At 46.0% G+C, this 23504-nt stretch overlaps 2 protein-coding genes and 2 long non-coding RNA genes across 12 annotated transcripts; all 4 read left to right on the forward strand.

Annotated features, from left to right (window-relative positions):
* Nucleotides 1-875: 875 nt before the first annotated feature.
* LOC127345760 (glutathione transferase GST 23) lies at nt 876-1735 on the forward strand. The gene is made up of 2 exons (XM_051372285.2): nt 876-1229; nt 1309-1735. Exons 1-2 carry the CDS (start codon nt 912-914, stop codon nt 1678-1680), a joined length of 690 nt encoding a protein of 229 aa, XP_051228245.1. The 5' UTR covers nt 876-911; the 3' UTR covers nt 1681-1735.
* Nucleotides 1736-5560: 3825 nt separating this feature from the next.
* On the forward strand, nt 5561-6361 carry LOC127345767 (probable glutathione S-transferase). Its single transcript, XM_051372289.1, has 2 exons — nt 5561-5898; nt 5984-6361. Exons 1-2 carry the CDS (start codon nt 5584-5586, stop codon nt 6359-6361), a joined length of 693 nt encoding a protein of 230 aa, XP_051228249.1. The 5' UTR covers nt 5561-5583.
* A 770-nt stretch (nt 6362-7131) lies between these two features.
* On the forward strand, nt 7132-10906 carry LOC127345769 (uncharacterized). 8 transcript variants are annotated; one of them, XR_011756320.1, is made up of 7 exons: nt 7134-7436; nt 7517-7585; nt 8505-8574; nt 8880-9517; nt 9826-9876; nt 10172-10243; nt 10734-10875. It is a non-coding gene; the product is annotated as an uncharacterized lncRNA (long non-coding RNA). The 8 variants fall into 8 exon arrangements; XR_011756317.1 differs by having other exon boundaries at nt 7132-7436; nt 8880-9876; XR_011756315.1 differs by having other exon boundaries at nt 7132-7436; nt 9826-10243.
* Nucleotides 10907-11079: 173 nt separating this feature from the next.
* Nucleotides 11080-12547, forward strand: LOC127345768 (uncharacterized). 2 transcript variants are annotated; one of them, XR_007878958.1, is made up of 3 exons: nt 11339-11430; nt 11861-11997; nt 12345-12547. It is a non-coding gene; the product is annotated as an uncharacterized lncRNA (long non-coding RNA). The 2 variants fall into 2 exon arrangements; XR_007878957.2 differs by lacking the exon at nt 12345-12547 and having other exon boundaries at nt 11080-11430; nt 11861-12142.
* The last annotated feature ends 10957 nt before the right edge of the window (nt 12548-23504 follow it).

A 23504-nucleotide genomic window follows, 5' to 3' on the forward strand; every position in this document is an offset into this window, starting at 1 on the left:
TAGGAACTCCACGGAGCAGCTCCAGCTTTTCCCAGGAATCCAGATCCCTCTGGCAACCCCTTTATCACGCCACCACGATGGCTACCTAGGGCAGCGTCCATCAGATATCAACCAGACTCTAAGAGCTTACTAGAGAGGAAGGAGATGCCAAATCAACTAAAAAACACGCATCCACCATGGACATCCACACGGGGAGGAGAAGGTGAGCTCCATGTGCCGCTTGCAAGCACGAGGACACAACTCTAGGTCAGCATCACGCCATATGCCATTAAGGCAAACCCTAGACTCAAACTACTCCTACTGCTACTATTTACGGAGGACTTCGTAGCTGCACTCACTCCACCATGCCAGCAGGCATCGCTGCCGGAGAAGGAAGAGGGGGGGGGGGGGGGGGGCGAAGCGGGTGGTTGGAGTTGACTCTCAACTGAGCCGGAGGGGTGAGAGATGGGTTTCGAGAGAGACATGACCATGACCAGTGCCAAAAAAAAAACAACTGGGCCAGAGCCACGGCTAACTGTGCCGTTACCAGGTCCACCACACTGGTCTGTGGATAGAAACAAATGGGCCTTGTCTTGGATACTTTTTTAATTACTCTGCTCGCTGCGAAGCAACACGGAAGTTTCGCGCACATAGACAGGACTCTTTGACTATAGCTCGGGAAGCAAAAAAAAAACAATCTGTTGTTCCCGGAGAAAATCAGCGACATACATTAAAAACTGGTTCTTCCAGGAGAAGTTTCATTCATTACCAACTCATCTATAAACTACACTATCATCGACCTCGAGTCAATGAATCGCTTATCCTAGCTCTATAAAACACCACCAAGTCGCCGGCCATTACCCAGAGCTCTCACAGTCCCACAAACAACCACACTACACCTGATCTCGAGCAGAGCTAGCTAATTAGTGAAGATGAGCTCGCCGGCGGCAGTGAAGGTGATCGGCGCATTCGACAGCCCGTTCAGCCACCGCGCCGAGGCCGCGCTGAGGCTCAAGGGGGTCCCCTACGAGCTCATCCTGGAGGACCTGCGCAACAAGAGCGAGCTGCTGCTCACCCACAACCCCGTCCACAAGAAGGTGCCCGTGTTCCTCCATGGCGACCGCGCCGTCTGCGAGTCCCTCCTCATCGTGGAGTACGTCGACGAGGCATTCGACGGCCCGGCACTCCTCCCCGCCGACCCACACGAGAGGGCCATGGCCCGCTTCTGGTCCCGCTTCCTCGACGACAAGGTACCGCCATGGTCACTCAGTTCTTGGTCTCACTAAGTTTTATTTTGCGGAGACTGAAGCTTCACTCTGGCGCGCGCAGTGCTCGAAGTCGTTCTGGCTGGCGATGTGGACGGACGGCGAGGCGCAGAAGGGGTACCTGAAGGAGATCAAGGAGAGCTTCGCGCTGCTGGAGGCGCAGCTGGAGGGGAAGAGGTTCTTCGGCGGCGACACCATCGGCCTCGTCGACATCGCCGCGTGCGGGTTCGCGCACTGGCTGGGCGTCTGCGAGGAGGTCTCCGGGGTGACACTGGTCACCGACGACGAGTTCCCCCGCCTGCGCCGCTGGGCCGTGGAGTACGTCTCCGACGAGAAGATCCGCTCGTGCCTGCCCGACAGGGCCGTGCTGCTCGAGCACTTCTCCGCCAAGAAGGAGATGTTCATGGCCATGGCCAAGTCCATGCTGCCCAAGTGATGTTCGATCTTGTTGTGCGTGTCCATGGATGCGGATCTGGACGTCGCCATGTGGGTTGCATACTTACATGGGTCATCGGTAAGATTAATGTAGGCAGTCAGAGCGGCGATCGATCGCTGCTACTATGTCATGGTGTGCTGGCCGGAATAATAAAATGAGCAGTGAACACAGACGGAGACAGAGGTTGTGCTGCACGATTTTACCAATTTAACATTCTCGATGTAGTAGCTTTCAGCCGATAAAAACATGGCATGATCGCGTCCATGCGGAGCTACCAAGATGTTTTCTTCCAAAGCACCCGCGTGCAATTCGTATACATTGAAGGTGTGTATCCCAAACTAGGATTAAAGGGTTTTGCGGTTCGCTGCGTTTGCTGGCACCCTTTTAGTCCCGATTGGTGACACGAGTCGGGACATGAAGTCAAACGGTTCATTCCCCGCGCGGAAGCCGATCGTCGTCGCCATTACTGGCACAGAAACCGATCGTCACGCGGCGACCATTTGGATCGCCGGCGTCGGCGGCCAGCCACGGGAACTGATCACTCGGTGGCTGGCTTGTTCATCTTCATCTTCCTCACCTTTATATGCTTCACATCTCATTCACAATTGCCACACATCTCTTCACATCTCCATCATCCTCTCCCAAAAAGCTCTCTCCCCGTCGACGTTCCCGCCCCAATGGAGCACCTCGCGCGCGCCCCAGCTCCTCGATCTCGGATATACCACCTTATGGACGAATGGATATCTTTCAAGATCACGGTCACTCTCTGTGCATCAAGAGTGGAGAAGTGGATCCGCGCCATCAAGAAGGACTTTTCTCGACGCCGCACCAATCAAGTGCGTCGGCTTGTACTGTGAGTTCACCAACCCTCGCGAGGTTAATCAGCGCGCCGCCGTCCTTCAACTCTCTTTGGCGACTGAGAATTTGGTCTTCCAGATTTGTTGGGCGGATGAAGTGCCACAACTGCTGAAGGATTTCTTGCAGGACAAGACCATCCGATTCTGCAGCGCAGCTATCGCCAAAGATGTGGAAATGCTGAGTCCCTACGGTATTGATATTACTTCTGCGTGCGACCTCCAAAAGATACTCCCGAACCCCACCAACAAGCCCATTCCGAATCTGTATGATCTAGCAAATGCTACTGTTGGCACAAATCTCGAGAAGAAGAAGAGGAAGAGGGATAAGAAGAACACGAAGAAGTATGACGAGGAAGAAGATGAACTTATTTTTGGATGGGGCAATGTTCCATTGAGCTATGAGCAAGTGCACTATGCCGCTCTAGACGCTCGTCAGGGCTTTAAGATGGCTATCAGCTATTGGAGGCTAGTTAGCTACAATAGCCATGTTGATCGTCTAAATATTTAAAGATGATGAGTAGATGGTGGTGTGGTGCGTGTCTTGTATATTTGTATGAACTATGAATCGTCTAAATATATCGAATCTTTCTATTGTTATTCAAATTTCTCATATTTTTCTTATTGCGGTTTACAGATTCCTCACATATTAATTATGCCGTATCCAAATTCCCCACATTATAGGGCCAATTATTTCATATTCACATTCCTCACATTTTTCTAATAATAATGCATATATTATTTGTACAATTACGTTTTACAGATTTAAAGATATTAATTATTTAGCCATATTTTATGAATAATGCATATATTATTTGATAATAATAATAAAAAATTATTAAAAACAAAATTGTTTCATATTCAAATTCCTCACATTTTTCTAACAATAATGCATATATTATTTGTTCAGTTACGGTTTAAAGATTTAAAGATATTAATTATTTGGCTATATTATATGAATAATGCATATATTATTTGATAATAATAATAATAAATGTATAAAAACAAAAAATTCATATTCAAATTTCTCACATTTTTCTAATAATAATGCATATATTATTTGTCCAATTGCGGTTTACATATTTAAAGATATTAATTATTTGGCCATATTATACGAATAATGCATATATTATTTGGTAATAATAATAAAAATTGAATAAAAACAAAAAATTTCATATTCAGATTCCTCACATTTTTCTAATAATAATACATATATTACTTGTCCAATTGCGGTTTACAGATTTAAAAATATTAATTATTTAATCATATTATATGAATAATGCATTTATTATTTGATAATAATAATAATAATAATAATAATAATAATAATAATAATAATAATAATAAATGAATAAAAACAAAATTGTTTCATATTGAAATTCCTCACATTTTCTAATAATAATGCATATATTATTTTTCCAATTGCGGTTTACAGATTTAAGGATATTATTTATTTGGCCATATTATCTGAATAATGCATATATTATTTGATAATAATAAAAAGTACTTTTATTACTAATTTTATTTTCATTGGAATTCAATATTATTATCTTATTCAGTTTAGTTACATAATTGTTTTTGGTTTCAAAAAATATAGAAATGAGACACAATAATATAAGAGTTAATAGGATTGCTATGGTAGTATTTACAACAAGGTAGAATCACATTCGCGGGAGCACAGCATGAAAGAACCGAGGAGTTAAGCGTGTTCAGGATGGAGTAGTGTGAGGATGGGTGACCGACCGGTAAGTGACCAAGTATAAAATTTGACTAAAGATTAATTGCAATAAGTGTTAAAAATAGTCCAAGTGAGAGAATAACGAGTCAAAATATTAGAAAAATGAAATTAGAAAAAAGAAAAACAATTTCGGAAAATAATAATTAGTCCCGGTTGGGCTTGCGAGCCGGGACTAAATGTCCTCCAACCCAAACGCTGTGTCGCGGCCACGTGGAGTGCCATTTGTCCCGGCTGGTAACTGGGTCAGGACTAAAGGGTTGGCCTTTAGTCCCGCGTAGATAGTCCCGGTTGGCCAACCGGGGCTAAAGCCCATTACGGACCAGGACTGAAGGGCCTATTTTCACTAGTGTGATATTAATATCAACGAGGTCTGCTAATGTACTTGGAAGCTTCTTCGGAAGGAACTCAAAAGTTAAGCATGTGTGGATTGAAGTAGTTTGAGGATGGATGACCGATCGATAATTAGTTTTACCACGAGTAAGTACTTTGACTAAAGAGTAAGTGTAGTTAGAGATCACTAAACTGGTCAAATAACTCAAATACTAGAAATTATGGAAAAAGTTTATAATAAAAAATTGAATGGAAAACACAAAATAAAGGCCCTCCAGCGCTCGATCGCACTCGACACGTGGAGGCCTTTAGTTCCGGTTAGTGTTACCAACCGGGACTAAAGGTCCTCCTACCCCATCGCTCGACCGTGACCACGTCGAGATCTTTAGTCCCGGTTTGTGGATAACTGGAACTAAAGAAAGAGCCTTTAGTCTCGATTTCGTAGTTTCGGTTGGACTAGAACCCATTCTCAACCGGGACTAGAGGCCCTTTTTCTTCTAGTGGAGGTAAGTCAAGAGGGCAGGAATTTGGAGTGACGATACCAAAATAAAGTAACAGGCGGAAAATGGATGCTTACATTTTCGTGTTCCCCAAGTTCCCAAGCGAGGAAAGAGAAAAGAAATGCCCATATCGCCCAGCAATGCTTTGAACGACTGTTTTCTATAGCTGGTAGAGCGAGATGAATGCATATCACGTCATCACTTGCTAACGAAGGAACAATTGTTTTCTATAGCTGCCAAAAACACCCGGTAGCTTTCAGCCATGGATGAACTTGTCCTAGTAGATATAAAATTATATAATCAGCCCTACACCTTGACCAAGAAGGAGCCGCGAATTTTCTTGCAAACGTACAGACGACTGCCTGAATACACGAGACAAATATTCAGTGTGTTGTTCTTTGGCGTGCTGATGAAGACGGCAGGAGCTATATATACCTAGGGCATTTCAGGCGGACACTGAAGCAGGCACACCGTACCGGCGATGATGGCTGAGCCAGTGAAGCTCATCGGTTGCTTCGGCAGCCCGTTCGTGCACCGTGTCGAGGTGGCTCTGAGGGTCAAGGGAGTCCCTTACGAATTCATCGAAGAAGATCTCAACAACAAAAGTGACTTGCTGCTGAAGCACAATCCTTTCCACCAGAAGGTCCCCGTGCTCCTCCATGGAGACCGTCCGGCCGTTTGCGAGTCCCTCGTCATCATTGAGTACGTCGATGAGGCCTTCAGCGGCCCGTCGCTCCTCCCCTCTGACCCCTACGAAAGGGCTATGGCCCGCTTCTGGGCCGCCTTCATGTACGAGGTGAAGTGCTACACATATACTTCCACTCTTGCAGGAATTTCATAAGTTCTTTAACCAACTCTAAATATTCGTCATATATACCCAGTGCAAAGATTCCATGTGGATTGCTTTGTGGACGGACGGCGAGGTGCAGGCGGCGTCAGCAAGGGAGATGAAGGCGAACCTGACGCTCATCGAGAGGCAGCTGCCGAAGGGGAAGAAGTTCTTCGGGGGTGACACCATCGGGTTCCTCGACATAGCCGTAGGAGCGATCGCACACTGGATAGGAGTGTTCGAAGAGATCGCAGGGGTGCGTCTGCTCATCGAGGAGGAGCACCCGGCGCTATGCCGTTGGGCAAGGGAGTACACACTGGACGAGACTGTTGGGCAGTGCCTTCCGGACATGGACCGCGTGGTTGCTGCTTTAACTCCAAGGAAGGAGCTGTATGTAAGCGTAGCTAAAGCAATGGCCGCACAGAAGTAGTACCCTATCTTTAGTTGCAGGTGCTCTCTTTGTTTGGATTAAAACACATGTACTTCCCTTGCAATCATGTTTTTACTATTACTTCTATTTTATCATAAAAGACATTTTGATAGGTTGTTTTAGCCAAGGTTTTGGTTTCCGGTAGAAGAAATTCCTGAGGGTGTTCGGGATTCCCGGCTACCGCGGTAACCAAGAAATCTAGACCAGTTCCCGAGAAAATTAAAAAAAAAATTAAATTTAAATTTTCTGAGCATGGGGTAATTCAGCCTTTTAACTCCAATTGAACACAACCTGGCTAGCAGCAGTTTTGCGATGTCCCGTGCCGTATGCACGCCCCAGGTCAATGGTTCAAATGTTCGCTTCCACATTTTTTGCATAATTATGTGACATTTGGCAGACTCTGCTACCACCACGCTATGTATTGAGGTTGTACAATTCGGTAGACCACATACTATTTAGCTTATTTTTAGCGTTTAATTCAAAAAAAAATCAAAATATTTTGACCAGTAGAAGCGTTTATAACGGGGTAGTGCATTCACTACAACACCGTATCTAAAGCTATAAAGGATGCCCCCCATAGGGGGCCTCACAGAGATTAGCTGCTCGTAGCCGTTGGATCTTTCCGTCTGGCAATCTTGTCCGTCCATTCTTCACTGGTGGAGTAGTCCAGGACGCGAGGCCCTCACGTGAACCCGCTTTTTATCCATGGGTCGATGAAGCCCACGCGGCCCGGCGTTGGCGCGTCGTGCCCTATCCCAATCCTCCCCAATCCCGCAGCCGTCGCTCCCGCTGCCATCGCTCTCGCTCCCCGTCGTCGTCCTTCCCCTTCCGCCGTCGCCATGACCAGGAGCAGGCGAGCAGCGCCTCATCCATCCCGCACAGTCGACGCGGGGCGGATCCGCAACGAGGGCGGCGGTGGCGGCGGCGACCCGAGGCGCCGCGCGCGGCCAGAGACGGGCCGGCGCTAGGCCGATCCGCGGCGGCGACGCCCGGAGGCGACGGTCGCGGGGCGCGGCCAGAGACGGGCCGGTGCTGGCCAGTTCCATGGCGTCCAGCAGTGACGGCACTCTCCCAGGTACGCCCTCCTGGCCTCTCAACTCCCTTGTCTCTGCCCCTCTCTCTCTTCCGTCTCACTTCCCATCTCTCTCAAACCAGCCGGCCGGAGGGCTTGTGGCCGGCGGTGAGGTGCTGCACGCGCTCCAGCTGGTTATTGGACGAGTGCAGGTATGATTCATAGTTGAATGCTCCAACAGATCTGCTCTCCTCCGCCTGAGCTGTTGCTCCTCTGCTCCTGGGATCTTCACCCCCACCGGCAGATTGATCTCCTCCTTCCCAACACTCTTTTACATGTTTTAGAGTCACTATGATCCAACAGATCGAGGGCATTAGCTGCTTGGCACAAGAGGTCCAGATTTTGTGATTTGGAGCCAAATACGTGTTTGTTGTTAGTTTGTAGTTATGCCTATGAGGAGAAAATCAATATATGTGCTTGCTTGCTACTTATCTCGCCTAATCTGATTGTACTGGTTTATATTTTCTGTAAAAATATACTCATTAATCATAGTCAGTTTGCTAAACAGAAAAAATCATAGTTTGTTTCATCATTGTAAGAACTAATATATTCAGTACAAAAACTGCTCTTTGTATTTTCAGTCCACCATCATTTTGTACAGATTTAGGCAATTGATTTTCTGTACCATTAGTGATTAATATGGAGTCAAATTTTATTTACCAAGTTTTCTTTTGCATCTCAGTATTAAGTAGTTTCCAAACCTGGACAGTTTAATATGTCCAATCCCAACAATTCTTAGTACTACTGCAGACTGAAGAGAAGAAGTGCTGAAAGCATGATTGCATTCACTATAGCGGGTTCATTGTGTTACAGAGAAGTGCTTTCCCCATCATTTATGATGCTCACTGTTTCATTGTCAAGTTGTGAACTTTTTACCATCATTTACTTGTTTGTTCGAAGGATAAACTTTTGGTTTCTTGAAACTACAAGTAACTTGTGGCAGCTATTTAGTAATACCATTGATGCTCTGAAATAATGATGTCTGTGAAGTCACATAATGTTTTCTAATGACCTTTGTTGTACAGATATTATCATCATAAGAGAATTAATATTTCCTTTTCCTCCTAGCAGAGTAAGTGTTGCTGATGGAGCTCATTTGACTTAATTTCCTACTGATTTAACCCATTTTGAGGGGCTTCAGGTATTTACCATGTCAACGAGCATCAGCTATGCAAAACTTTCCTTTCGTAGTTTTTCCTAGACATTCTGGTCCACATCATCATTTATATATCATCCCCCGTGTTTCCCATAGAATTCTTCATTTTAGCAATTTGATCAACGATGTCGTAGAAATAGGGATAACTGATAGTTTGCATGAACGCATGTATATTGAAATCAGAACGCTATTTGAAGTTGGTCGATACTTAGTTTGCTTTTTGTTTCATTGCCAATGCATCCAAAGCTGTAACTTGTTGTAACTCGTGGTTTCTGTCTTCTGCTTACTAGGTAGTGTCTCGCCTACATACCAAGTTGGAGAAAGTTAAAAGACGCTTTCAGATGAGAATGATCATGCTTCTGATCTTTTGTAATATAACTACTGTTGGATTGAAAATAGGATATTAGTTACAACTACGAATTTCCCTTAAGGAATTTACACCTGATTCTCACTTTACATATATCTTCCTTGGAACCTTTCCAAAAACAATGTATTTACGCCTGCTCAAATATATGTATGTGCACTGCTGAAGTTGATGAACCGCCAAGTCTTATTATTTTCTATTGGTATGATGTGCACTACTAGAGTCAAAATTCCTTGAGCACAATAGCATTTCCAAAATGCATAATACATAGCCATGGACTTAACACATGAATTTCTTTTGCCAGCTTATTAACAAATTTGGCTACATATTTTTATTGGTTCTTCATATATGCTTGCCTGCCGTAGGTGGGCAAGCGAGCGGCAAGCTGCGCCTTATTCATGAGCATCTTTTTTGATTTGTCTTCCTTTTTTATGTGTGATATCGACATGTTTTTGCTGCAGACATGGCTCTTTCCATTTTTTTAATTATAGCAGGGGCGGCAGGGGTTTGGGTGACTCCAAGCAGGTGGAGCAATAGTGGTTGGGGTCTTCATGTTCATCACAGGTTGTTCAATCCATTCCCATATTTTTATTTGTGTAACTTATTTTGTGACTGGTGCGTGCTTAAGAGCATGTTGCGTGACCATTTGTGAGAGCAGCAACAACAATGAAATTCTTATCGGTAGAAAGAGATTGATAACCTCCAGTTATCATATATGTCAATTATATGCTTCCTTTCGACTCATGTAAACATCTTTAAGCTACTGAATCATGTGTTGTATGGAACACTCAGGATCGGCTTCGTTGTTGAATTTATAGATTCCCAAGTTATTACTTGCCATGAACTAACATTTTTTACCTTTTATATGCAAGGATTATTATTTGCTCCACAATTTTGATGGCCTATAGTTACTCCACATTGAGGTAGGGAATATATGTAACAAATGGTTAGTACTGTGTGTGAAACTAAACATGACAGTGATTTGCAATCCAAAACATTTATTGAATGACTTTTATATATGGTTATTACGATGCTTTTTGCTTAGATCCTTTCCTGAGTTTCCTACTGTATTTTTGAGAGAAAACGGTTGCATAATCTTTTAGTTTCGATGCTCTTCAGCCTTTAATAGAGGTACCCTCAGTTTTGCATTGAATTTTCTTCTATTTAGGTGTTACGAATTCAATTATTGATGCTGCATTAAATCCTCATATTCCTTAGATTTATGTATCTATGGCGCTTCTAAGCTAGACGAGGGCATTCGAGGCCGTCAGTGGTTCTCCTTGTCTTCAGGTCAGAAGTGCAGCTTTCAAAATCGATTGCATTTTGATTATTTCCCTGTTTTCACTGTTGCTCTCATTTTCTCAAAATATCTGTGTGTGTGTGCGATGATCGGAAGGTTGATTCCTGTAGTGTCATATGAGTGCATTAGAAGGATCAAAAATTGGATCAGTCAAATTAATAATCAGAGTAACATCATTGTGGAAGATAAGGGAGAAAATTAAAGTTTCTGCATCAGCAAATATCTATCGAGTCGGTAATCAGCGTTTCTATCGTTTCCCCTAATGATAAAAGTCACCTTAATTGGTACATCTTGGTTTTCTTGCAATCTGAAGACCGAGCGCGTTCACGGACCTACGTCTATTGAGCTTATTAGACAACTCAGTTGGTTAGCTTTCTTTCATAGTTGAGCATGTTTAGTCATGGTTACTATTGGAATATTCATTTGTCTCTTGTGAGAATGCCTTCAGATTATGTAACATGTTGGCTTTCTGCACTGCAGGAGCACTTTCGAAAGGTCTTCAGATGTTAGGCCTATCAAGAATAATATCTCAATTATCAAAGACCTTTGAGAATTAAGACTTCATCTATAATAGGATCTCAATAATTGACCATGGTATGGATTGCAACAACCTTTACTTGTATGTCATATGAATTGTCTGTGGAAAACTGAGCGCTAGCTCAATGCGGACACCACTCTCCTATTTAACCCCCCATATTAGTAAATGTGTAGCATGTAGAGATAATAGCTCTTACCATATTGCTCATTAAGCTTGCTCTGGAGGGAGGAATCATTATGCTCAGGGACTTCATTCACTATGAAATTTTGCATACACCACCACCCAAAATTCATTTCCCTAGCGATTTCGAATATGGTATGCCCTATATCATTTTTTTTCTCCAGTCATTCGTTGTCAAGAAAGTGTGTGACATTTCGGTTGTTTCTTTGAGAGATTGCGATGTTTAGCCAACTCACACCGCCGCGCGAACTGTGCACTGTTCGTACGGCTGGCGTCCTAGCCGACACTTTCTTTTTCTCTGTTCTATTAGATAAGACTTCATTTTATATACCAATTGCATAGTTACAGTATTTTATTTTACCACTGTAACCTTATAAATTTTTATTTCAGAAAGTACCTGAGTATGAAGCCCCAAGCTATATGTTCTATGTACGTTTACATCTGCTGGTTATAAGTCAGGTAATCAAAAAAGAATCTTTTTTTTCTTTCATGTGTGAACTTTTTCATAGCATTAAACTGGATTTTTTCGAATGTGCCAGCTTATCCATTGTAATTGGCATTGATCATATTTTTTATTTTTATTTTGGTTTGCTGCAGACTTATCTTGGTTAGGCTTATAAATTATTGTTACTCTGTTGATGCAGATTTGAGTTTCTACTAGATTAGTTGTTTAGTAAGAATTATTCCTTAGCCCTTTGTGAAGAAGGAAACAATGACTATTCCCTGGAGGAGTATGGGACTATACTTGTCTCCACCCCCTTCTACATGTATATGTGTTAGATTTAAGATTATATTGTCTATTATCCAATATAATTTGGATTTGTGATTTCCCGTTTAATTTGCAGAATTTTCTATCCTTTGTTTGTTTATTTGTTGGCGGTTAATACAGTGGCGATGATGCAATCAGAGCTATGGGTGCTAGAGAAGCGCAACTCCCTCAATGGGGACAATCTGCTGTTAACAATGGCCAAAATTGGCACCTTCAGATTCCGTCTCCATGATAACAAAAAGTCATCCTTACTCATGGTATATGTTGTCATTCCCAAGATTTTATTTTTGCAAGAACTTATATGTATGCAATGGCTACGGGAGAGACTACGAAGGTTCCTGATGCGCTTGAGACTTTTGAATTTCCTGTTATATATTAAGTTTCATGCATCGTCCTTGTGTATTGGTGCTTTTTTGATTGGTTTACCAGGGAGGGAATGGGCAAGATAAGGATCTGGAACTTGCAGGTTCCAGTTCTAAGAGAGGAAATCATATTACTTAACTTAGCCTTTTTATCAGTTTCACTTCATAGCATCAAAATTTGGGTACCAAATTGGAACTTTACCTGTGTTTTTCTTAGCCCTCTCTATCATTTATTGTGACAGTGGAAGTGCACATCAAAGAATATCATGAAACTGCTTTTGATGTTGTAAGACCATCTTTAAATATGTTACAAGGAATGGACCAAATAATATACAATCGTAGTTATCTGTAAGATAAGTTTTTCGTAGTAATATGATTAAGTTATGAATATGCTTTAGATTTCCTTTTTTACATGCTCTATAACTGAAATTCCAAATTGACGATCATATTTAGATTCTCCCAAAGTGTTGAGGTACCATTTTTGATTATTCGAGTCATTCTATATATCATATACATTTCCCCCTTATCTTCTTTGGTTACTTTTATTTGGTCTCATTTTCTATGGTAGCTTGAAACATGTTTTTACAATCTAAATATTATTTGTTTATAAGAAAAAAATGTTAAGCCAGATATAGATATTTGCTTTTGTACTTCGTTCTGGAACGCCATGCCTTATTCATATGTCTGTTCTTTTGCACTCCACGTTTTCTTATATCTTTCAACTTCACGAGATAATGACTTTGAACTAGGAATTCAAATCTACAAATATTATCATTTTTTCACCTGATTTTTACTGTTGTTATACAAGATGTGAAATCCACGGGGTCGTGCGCCAAGGCGCACATCTAAATCTAGTCACCTTTATAGATGCTTCTGCATAGACAACGTATGACATATCTGCCATCGAAAAAACAATTGATGGCGCCTTCTGCCTTTAACAGTTGGAAAGCCGAAGTCGACACATATTGATCGCATCTACACCCTCCTTTTTTTTTTGACAATCAATACCACATATATTCATAGCAACAAATTAAAGACCTCGAAGATTTGTTACTATCTTTTAGACTTTATTTTGTAATCGTTGGAGTCAGTTCATGTATGTCTACCATCTACTCCCGCCTTTGTAAAATAGGATGTTCATATTTTTGGTCAAACACAAAAACTTTGAAGTTTTAAAAACTATATAAAAAGATGTCAACATTGATGATTTGGAACAAATATTGTTAGAATGGTCATGAATTATACTTTCATATTGTGTACATACGGTATCGTAGATGTTTATTTCTTTATGTAGTTAGTCAAACTTCAAATAATTTAACTTTAACAAAAAAATTATATACATCATGTTTTAAGGAGGAGGGAGTACATACACTACGGGAAAACAATTCATTGCCGTGCGACAATTCGCACGGCAAAGGCCCTTATTTGCCCGGCAAAGGCTTTGCCGTGCGTCGACGCACGGCAACGTCTGCACGGCAACGCCCTCGACGGCAACGAAGACATTGCCGTGCGCCTGATCAAACCGCACGGCAAAGGCCTTTGCCGTGCGCGCGCAACGTTGCCGTGCGGCCGCCCCTTTGCCGTGCGCGCGATCTTTGCCGTGCGCTCGCCCCTTTGCCGTGCGGCTGGTCTCTGCCGTGCGTCATGGAGGCTGCCGTGCGCCCCAACATTGCCGTGCGGCCAGTCGTTGCCGTGCTGCTACCCTTTGCCGTGCGTCAAAGCCCTAGCATGCACGGCAAAGGAATCTCCAGGCACACCCACTGGCTTCCCAGGAGCACAGGCTTGCGCCACGTGTCCCCTTTGCCGTGTGTATGCACACGGCAAAGTGACCAAAAGTCCTTTTCCGTGTGCATACACACGGCAAAGGCCCCTAGATTTTTTATTTTTTTTCTGTTTTCCACTAATCCCTGCATTTCAAAATAGCATTTCACATATATATAACATATACAACATATATATTCACCATAGCATCACCAAACACATCAACACACATAGTTTATGCATAACAAGTGCAATGTCCACAAATACATCAACACACATCAAGTACAAGTACAATCCATAACAAGTGCAATGTCCACAAATCCATCAAGACCATGCCATCAACCTTATTGTCCTCCTCCGCTTCCGCCGGCCTCATCGTCATTGCCTTGCGACATATAATCTACAAGGTTGATGGAATGAACATTTGCATTTGCATATTGAACACTTGAACAAGTAGCGGGTTGGGCACAAGAGGACTCACCGCGGTTCATGCTCCGGATGATGTTCATGTTGTTGACGGTGATAGGTGTCCCCGGGGTCTGAGTGGGCGGTGGCGGCATCCACGGCATGGAGTAAGGTGGAGGAGCAGGAAGACTCCCCGGTGGAGAAGTCAGAACCGTCTGGCTCATCAGCCAGCTCATCGTGCTCTTGCTGCTGCATCATCTGCTGTCGCTGTTGCATCTGCCGCATCATCTGTGTTCTGCTGGTACCTGCGAGAATCTGCTGCTCCATCTGCGCCCTTTGCTCCTGGGCCGCCTGCTCCTTCGCTGCCATCTCCTCCTACGTTGTGTTGCCGCGATGTCATTAACATTTCAATGGAAAGCATGTAAAGGAAATGTAGAGACCCGAGGAAGAACATACCCGTAACCGCTCGACAGCTAGATCCGAAGCCCGTGGCCGGGGCTCTACCTCAGGCTGGCCGCTCTTACGACCACGACGGATCTGGCGGAGAGAGGGAACCGTCGCTGGGTCGACAACCCCGTCACCAAACCATAGGCGGCCATGCTTCAAGCCTTCTCCCGCAAGCACCGCAACCTCAGGGTCAAAGTCCTCGGCCTCTGGGTTGGCGTCCTCGCCGTACTTCTGCTTGAACTTGGAGACATACGACGTGCACTGGGTCTCGGATTGCGGGTTAACCCACACGGACCCCGTCTCAGGATGCGGCGTCTTCCTTTGCTTCATCTTCTTCAGCACGGCAAAGACGTTAGGCTTCGCTCCTGTCCTGACTTCCTGCAAAAGAGAACATGTAATAAAGTGAAGTGGCACACCCTTGCAGAGTTAGCAAATATATAACATGAATTCAAAGAATGAAGGAACCATTAATTTGCTCACCTCGTTCTGCAGGTGAAGAGAGATGGGGATGCTGCCTTGGATATGCGATCCGCCTCGCATCTCTGCCCGCTTCTTCTTGCCCTCCTCGTGCTTCTCGAGGTACTGGGGGCATGTCCACCACATGACCATCGCAAGGAAGCACACCGTCTGCGCCGACGTAATGAGGAGGGTTCTACATGCACAAGATAAACCCATTATGTTAAAATAAACTACATGGCGATAAAGAAATCAATAACACACAAATGCAAATACCTGCATGTACTGCCACGGCTGCATGAGCGTGCCGCGAGCGTCCTCCTTAGTCATGTGGACGAAGCGGTCGGCGTGCCAGTCGCGGACGCACTGAACACGTGCCTCGTAGTGCATGCCAGTCACCCTCTTCCTTGCAAGCTGGTGAAGGACATCATCGCACGCATTTTCCTTGCCCTCGGCCTTCTTGAAGTATTTCTGCAACCATGCACATAGGTAAAACAAGGGGCATTAGTGCAATTATTGTCAACCAAGGAGAGTGTATGAATGGTAAGAAGTCAAAAGTCACGTACCCAAAATTTGTTAACAACCACGTCCGCCATGGTGCCGCGGCCAAGAGGATCTTCCGCGAGGCTGTAGTGCACCCACCTCCAAGCTACGTCGCGGCCACCAGTAGGGAGATCGACTATCCCAGGGAAATACCATCTAAGTAGGCCCCCAAGGATGTTCGAGTACCCACGTGGCGGCCTCTGCGACGGGTCTTCATACGTGAACGAGCTGCACCATGAAACGACAACATCAATATGTATGTGATAATAATTTTGATAATGACAAAATTGCGATAACGAAATGCCAAAAATTAACATGTACCTCCTTCCATAGGGCACTAGAACAACATGGCTGTAGCGCCAGTGCTTCAGGTTGGGGAGCTGTGTCATCCCACGCCGATATGGCTTCCGTTCACGTGGCCTCAGCCTCTCCAAAGCTGGAACGTACTCGTAATCCGGCGGCGCATGCCAAACTAGGTTTGGATCAGGATCGAACGGTAAGTTCCCCAACCCCTCATCCTCCGAGAGGTCCTCCTCGTCCCCCTCCTCCTCCAGGTCCTCCCCACCCCCCTCCTCCTCCAGGTCCTCCCCAACCCCCTCCTCCTCCTCCTGGTCCTCCCCACCCCCGTGGTGCTCCTGGTCCTCCACCTCATCATCATCATCGGCTGCGGGAGGGGGGCTAGGACTAGGAGTGAGTACCCGCGTCGCATTCTTCCTACGCGGTCGCACGTGCCCTGGAGAAGCGACGGGAGGGGGGCTAGGAGGGGGGGTAGTAGCTTGGCCCCGCCTCGAAGTCCCTGCACCTACCAAGTCCTTGAGCTTCTTTGTAAGACTGCCACCCCTTTTTTTTTTGGCGGCATGCTTCAATCACCTGCAAACACAAATGAAGAGAGTGGTTTATTAGTACGCAATATTGTAAAGAGATAAATATTAGTGAAAGCAACAGAAATATAAGTAGATGAACATTAATGAAAGCAACAATAATGCAAATAGATGAACATTAATTAGTGGAAGCAACAAATAGCTAGCATAGAGTTCTCTCAAACATAGCACGGAGTTCTTACAAATAACCTAGCTAGACAATCACGGTTACACGGAGTTATTACAAATAGGCTAGCCTCACAATTACTACTACATAGATCAGTAGCCTGTGTCGCCATCCGTGATTGGACCGCGTGTCTCCTCATCGTCATCAGGCTCGGCGAACCAATAATCATCAATGAAACCTGGAGGTGGTCCATCTGCATCGAGGTCAATCCCTGCTTTGAACGCCTCGAGCAAACTCAGGTCTTCCGGGGCACAGACATCCTCAGCTTCATCTTCTGCATTGTCTCCATCCATGCCCGCGTCTTCTTGTTCATCATCTACGACCATGTCATCGATAGTCGGCAAGCCGATTGTGAAATGGCCGGGGAGCCCTTCTTCCTGATAAAACTCGACACTCCTTGCTGAGGGGTCTACGCGGCGGTAATCGTCCTTGTTTGGCGGGGGCGGCCTATTGCGTGAAGGCACCGTCATCACAACATCCCATCCATGTAGACGTTTTGTCGGGTTTCGCACGCGTACGGGAGATAGAATACTTGAAAGGCCTGGGTTGCCAAGATGTACACATCCTCTCCCTTATAAACGGAGTTCCTTTCAACTTCGACCAACCCAATTTCAGGATCCCGTCTCACCCGACGTGGGTCAAACCAATGGCATTTGAAGACGACGGGATTTAGCCCTTTGTGAAACCCGTAATTCAGCTCGTATATACCCTCGACTCTTCCATAGTAATGGAGCCCATCATCACCTTGACATACCACCCCGCTATTTATTGTCTTCGCGTTGGGCCGGCTTGTTGTGTATTGATGGGTGCTGGAAGCGATACCCGTTCACGTCATAGGAGTTGAACGCTTCTACGGAATGGTCAAAGCCCCTAGCAATTTTTCTTAGCTACGACTTCATCTCTTTGTCAGTTCTTGCCTACAAGTTTAGCACAAGAAGTTTAGAACGAGAAATGACCGATAAATGTCGGAAGTGCTAGCTAATTTGGATAGAATAGTACCAAATTACAAAACCAGCTATCTGAAACCGAAACCGCCTCCCTTATCGAAAATTTGCTTGGATTCTTCCGGGTAGGCTCCTGTGGGTATTCTTCCAATGTATAGCCTTGAATTTCCTATACCGATGAAAAGAGGAAGAGTTAGCCACGAACATACGAGTGAATGTTTGCGAATAATTAAATGGTTCGCACTTACTCGATGTACGGCTTCACTTCGACCATGGTGTTTAAGACATACGAGTGGATCAAGGTCCGCTCATGTAGGTCCGTTACGTACGGCTTCGAGCCACTTGACTTGCCACCAAGCCCCACGAAGATGCTAAGCTTGGGTACTTCTTCATTGTTGGCGGCATTGTAACGGAGGACCGGGTTGTGCTTTGTGGGAATGTTGGGATCATAGTGCTTAGTGGTGAAGTTTGCCACCTCCACGTTCAGGACTGCCTCGGCTATGGATGCTTCGATCTTGCATTTATTGCCAGTCATTTGACGAAGCTTTTGTGTTTCTCTCTCGGGACCAAATCGCCAACGGCCCCACCCGGGCCCCCTTTAAGCACTCCTCCGCGAGGTGCAGGATCATGTGTTGCATCGGATTAAAAACCCTGGAGGAAAGATCTTCTCTAGATCGCAAAGCAACACGGGTGCCTCTTCATCCAGCTTCTCAATCACTTTAGTGTCTAACCCCCTAGCACAAATCTGGCGGAAGAAAAAACTCAACCTCGCTAGCACTCGCCAAGTCTTCTCAGGGACATAGCCTCGAATCATCACCGGCATTATCCGCTCAAGCCATATGTGGTAGTCATGACTCTTCAGTCCTTGTACTCGCAGCGTTTCAATGTTCAGGCCCCTCATCCAGTTGGCTGCGAACCCATCGGGGAAAAACAAGGAGTCCTTCATCCATTGGAAGACCTCCCTTTTTTGGCCTTTGTGAGGCAGAGAGCGTGTGGCTTAGTCCAAGTTTTTTTGGCACCATTAGGTGGCTGCATGTTCAACTCCGGCCTATCACACCACATTTCTTGATCAATTCGAGCCTTTATGTTATCCTTCGTCTTCTCAGTGTCCACAATCGTGCTCCAAATGGCTTCACTGATATTCTTCTCGGTGTGCATTACATCAATGTTATGCGGGAGCTCGAGAAACTCAAAGTAAGGGAGCTTCCATAAGCACGGCTTGTGAGTCCATTGGTGTGTCTCCCCATATCCTAAGAAACCATTCCCATCAGGGCTAGGCTGAAGAGCATCTAACTCGGCCTTGATTTCCGTTCCGGTCTTCGGAATTGGCTTCGGGCCACGGACAACACGGCCTTTCTTGAAACTCTTTACATCACTCCTGTATGCATGCCTCCGCTCAAGGAACTGTCGAGCTTCATCAAAGCATGAATACTTGCCTCCCTTGTTTAGCCAGAAGAAAGTCACGGCCTGTCTGCACTGTGGGCAAGGCCACTTCCCATGTGTACACCACCCGCAGAACAAAGCACGTGCTGGCAGGTCATGCAGGGACGTGTGGTACCACACATACATATCGAAGTACTCCTTCTTTGATGCGTCATATGTTCGGATCCCGCGACCTTCCCAGCCACGAACCAAGTCATCCACCAGCGGTTCCAGGTACACATTCATGTTCTTGCCCGGGTATTTGGGCCCTGGGATTATCATCGACACAAACATGTTCTCTGATCTCATGCAGACGCCAGGGGGGAGGTTCATGGGAATAACAAACACTGGCCAACAACTGTATACTGCAGCCGACATACCATATGGATTGAACCCATCGGTTGATATCGCAACTGCTACGCTCCTCGGGTCACCTGCTTTCAGTGGAAATTTCTTGACAAAGTTCTTCCATGCAGTACCATCCGACGGATGTATCATCTTGTCGGTGTATCTGTTTCCTTCCACGGCCCACCTCATCTGGGCGGTATCCTCGGTCATGAAGAGCCGCTGGATCCTCGGTAGAACTGGAAGATAGCGGAGGATATTCTTGGCAACCGTGGTCTGCCTCTTCTGACCATCACCATTGCGGTCTACCTCAAAGTACCTAGAGGAATTGCATTTGATGCAATAATTTGTGTCAGCGTGCTCCTCTCTGAATAGCATGCATCCCTTTGGACAAGCGTGTATCTGCTGAGATGACATCTTAAGGTCACTGAGCAATTTGGTCGAATAGTAGAAGTTTTGCGGCAAGAGGTGCCCTTTCGGCAGAAGGCTGCCTACGATGACCAGAAGTTCATCGAACCCATCTCTGCACAAGTTCCTATGGCACTTCAAGGCCATAAGGCGAGCGATGGCATCTAGTTGGGTAACCTCTGTATTTTCATGTAGGGGTTTCTGCGAAGCAAACAGAGCCTCATAATACTCCTTTGTGTTTTCCTCCGGGTCCTCACTTGTCTCCGCATCCTGAGGTGTCTCCACCTCTACATGAGAGCTTTCAGGCACATTACCATTAGCCAAGTTTTCTAAGCACCTATCAAAACCAGTGTCATATTCCCCCCTAGGTTGAATCTGCCGCACCTCCTTCCTAGCACGTTTCTTTGCCTTTTCTCCATGGTAAGTCCAAATCCTGTAGGACGGTGTGAACCCAAACTTGATCAGGTGCATACTCATAGTTTCCTTGTCCTGTGCCTTTCGGTTAGCGCACTTACTACAAGGGCACCAAACACTTATAGGTCTGCTAGGGATGGCAAACGCCCTATCCACAAACTGCTCGGTCTTTTCTCCCCATTCATCAAGATAGTTCCACCGATCGATTCTGCCATCGTACATCCAGCCACGATTATCCATCCTCTAATCAGCAACAAAACAGACGAACATAGCATTTATATATCAAATACGAAATAAATGCATCATATATTTATTTATTTTACGCGTGCATCAACCTGAAACTCTACTAGGTGGGCTCCTAGCAGCCGCCGGATCCGTAGATTGAGTACGTTCTCCCAGCTCTACCCCGATCCGAGACAGAATTTCGGCAGCACCTCCCCGCTGCTCTCCCGATACACGTCTCGGCAAAAAGCCGAGAGGGGTGTGCATCCGGAGAACAACGGGGAGGCGCTACCGAAATCCTATCTCGGATCGGGGTAGAGCAGGGAGAACGTACCCAACTACGCATCCGCCGGCTGTCCCGATAAATGCCGTAAGAGTTACGGTTCATAATATGCGAGACCACTAATGCATATTTATCCGCGTAACCCTTACGGTCGGGAAGAGACGCCTAGGTATCGCGACAGACTTGGTGATCTAGACACAAAAAAACCTAGGTACATGTAAAGGTGGGAGGGAGATTTATACCCTAGACGCGTGAGAGAATCGCCGAAGAAGATCCGGGACGCCGCCCCCCCCGTCAAACACCCCCACGACGCTGCCCCCCGTGTCCACCTCGAAGCATCACCTGCATAACGAGAAAATAATTCATTTGACCACTTTTACCTTAAATTTCCTTGCAGCACATTATCTCATTTTTGCTATATGGGACTACTTTTAACATATCCGACTTCTAAACACCTTTTTCAAACTTAAATCCTATTTCTAGTTTAAACTACACTAAAATCTTATACTAAACTAAAATCATATTCCTAATTTATACCAAACCAAAATCCTATTTCTAATCCTATTATACTCTACACTAATTCATACTACACTAACTTATACTATACTACCATATCACTAATTTGTACTACACTATCACTAACCTTTGTGCAGGGGCACCGGAGGCAGGGCAGCAGCGGGAGGCACGGCGCGGGAGGCAGGAGGCAGGGGTGTGGGAGACTAGGCATGGGCAGCTCGGGTGGTGGTGGCGAGGCGGCGAGGCGGCGCGGGCTGGGGAGGCAGCGGCGTGAGTGGTGGCGGCGGCGTGTGCGGGAGGCGGCGGCGTGAGTCTGGCGGCGGCTTGTGCGGGAGGCGACGGCGGGAGTGGTGGCGGCGGCGTCTGCGGGAGGCGGCGTCTGCGGGAGGCGGCGGCATCAATGGTGTCGGCGGCGTGTGCGGGAGGCGGTGGCGGGGGGAGGAGTGGGGGAGCTCGGCGGCGGCAGCTAGCGGGGGACTCGATCTGGACAGCGAAGGAATAGATGGTCGGGCCTAACCCGCACCTTATCCACGCGCCTTTGCCGTGCGAGGACGCCTTTGCCGTGCGGCAAAGGCCTTTGCCGTGCAAAACAATCTTTGCCGTGCGCAATAGATCTTCGCCGTGCGGAGAGACCTTTGCCGTGCGACATAGTCTCTTTGCCGTGCGGCTTTGTCCTTTGCCGTGTGCTAGCGCACGGCAACGGTTTTTTTTACCATTTCAATTTTCATATATGAAAATTTAGTTTTATTTCAAATTAAATTAAACCTGTTTTTCCAACATGAGTACTTTTTAATAATGTTCTTACCATGTTTTCTTAAAACTATAGGGATGCAAACTCGATCGCCTAAATCCTAACCATAACTGTCGGCGCACACACAATACCGCTGCTTTGAAGGGAGGAGGGGGAGAACAACCGTCGGAGGCTACCATGTGCCAAAGGGTCCCAATCTTGGTTCTCCATGTGTATATGTACTAAACAAACCTAAAAGAATGAAAAAGTACATTGGTGCACCCTCGCGCGGAGAAATCTAGGGGGGTAGACCCGCCGGGGCACACGTTCATTGCTTTTGGGGGAGGTGGGGGATCACGCCCGCCGGCGCACCGGAACCCCACCAAACCTTGCCGGGGGACCTATGTGATGTGTCAAAGTGTGGTGCAAGGTCTCAGGGTGCAAAAGTAGCTCCCCTACACCCTACCCCCTAACCTGGGGAGGCTTCGAGCCCTAAACCCCTCTAAATCCCTAAACCACGACGCCGGAGATGCAGAACCATGCATCATAAACCCTAACCCTAACCCTAAACCCTAAACCTATACCTAACCATAAATACTTACCCTTTAACATAAACCCTAACCCTAACCCTACACCTAACCCTAACCAGTAGATCAGGCACACCGTCGATCGTGTGATAATGGCTCTAGCTGCGGGTATATGTGCCAAAGGGTCCCAATCTTTGGTTCTCCATGTGTATATGTACTAAACAAACCTAAAAGAATGAAAAGTTACATTGGTGCACCCTCGCGCGGAGAAATCTAGGGGGGTAGACCCGCCGGGCACACGTTCACTGCTTTTTTGGGGGAGGAGGGGGATAACGACCGCCGGAGCACCGGAACCCCACCAAACCTTGCATGTGGACCTATTCTATGTTTCAAAGTGTGATGCAAGGTGTAATGGTGCAAAAGTAGCTCCCCTAAACCCTAAACCCTAAACTGGGGAGGCTTCGAGCCCTAAACCCCTCTAAATCCCTAAACCACGACGCCGGAGCTGCAGAACCATGCATCATAAACCCTAACCCTAACCCTAAACCCTAAACCTATACCTAACCATAAATACTTACCTTTAACCTAAAACCTAGCCCTATCCCCTAAACACTAGCGCTTACCCTACACCTAACCTAACCAAGAGATCTGTGCACACCGTCGATCGTGTGATAATGGCTCTAGCTGCGGGTATATGTGCCAAAGGGTCCCAATCTTGGTTCTCCATGTGTATATGTACTAAACAAACCTAAAAGAATGAAAAGTTACATTGGTGCACCCTCGCGCGGAGAAATCTAGGGGGACCCGCCGGGGCACACGTTCCATTGTTTTGGGGGAGGAGGGGGATAACAACCGCTGAGCACCGGAACCCCACCAAACCTTGCATGTGGACCTATGATATGTGTCAAAGTGTGATGCAAGGTGTAATGGTG

Source organism: Lolium perenne, chromosome 3 (assembly GCF_019359855.2).
Source record: "Lolium perenne isolate Kyuss_39 chromosome 3, Kyuss_2.0, whole genome shotgun sequence".
Lineage (NCBI taxonomy): Eukaryota > Viridiplantae > Streptophyta > Magnoliopsida > Poales > Poaceae > Lolium > Lolium perenne.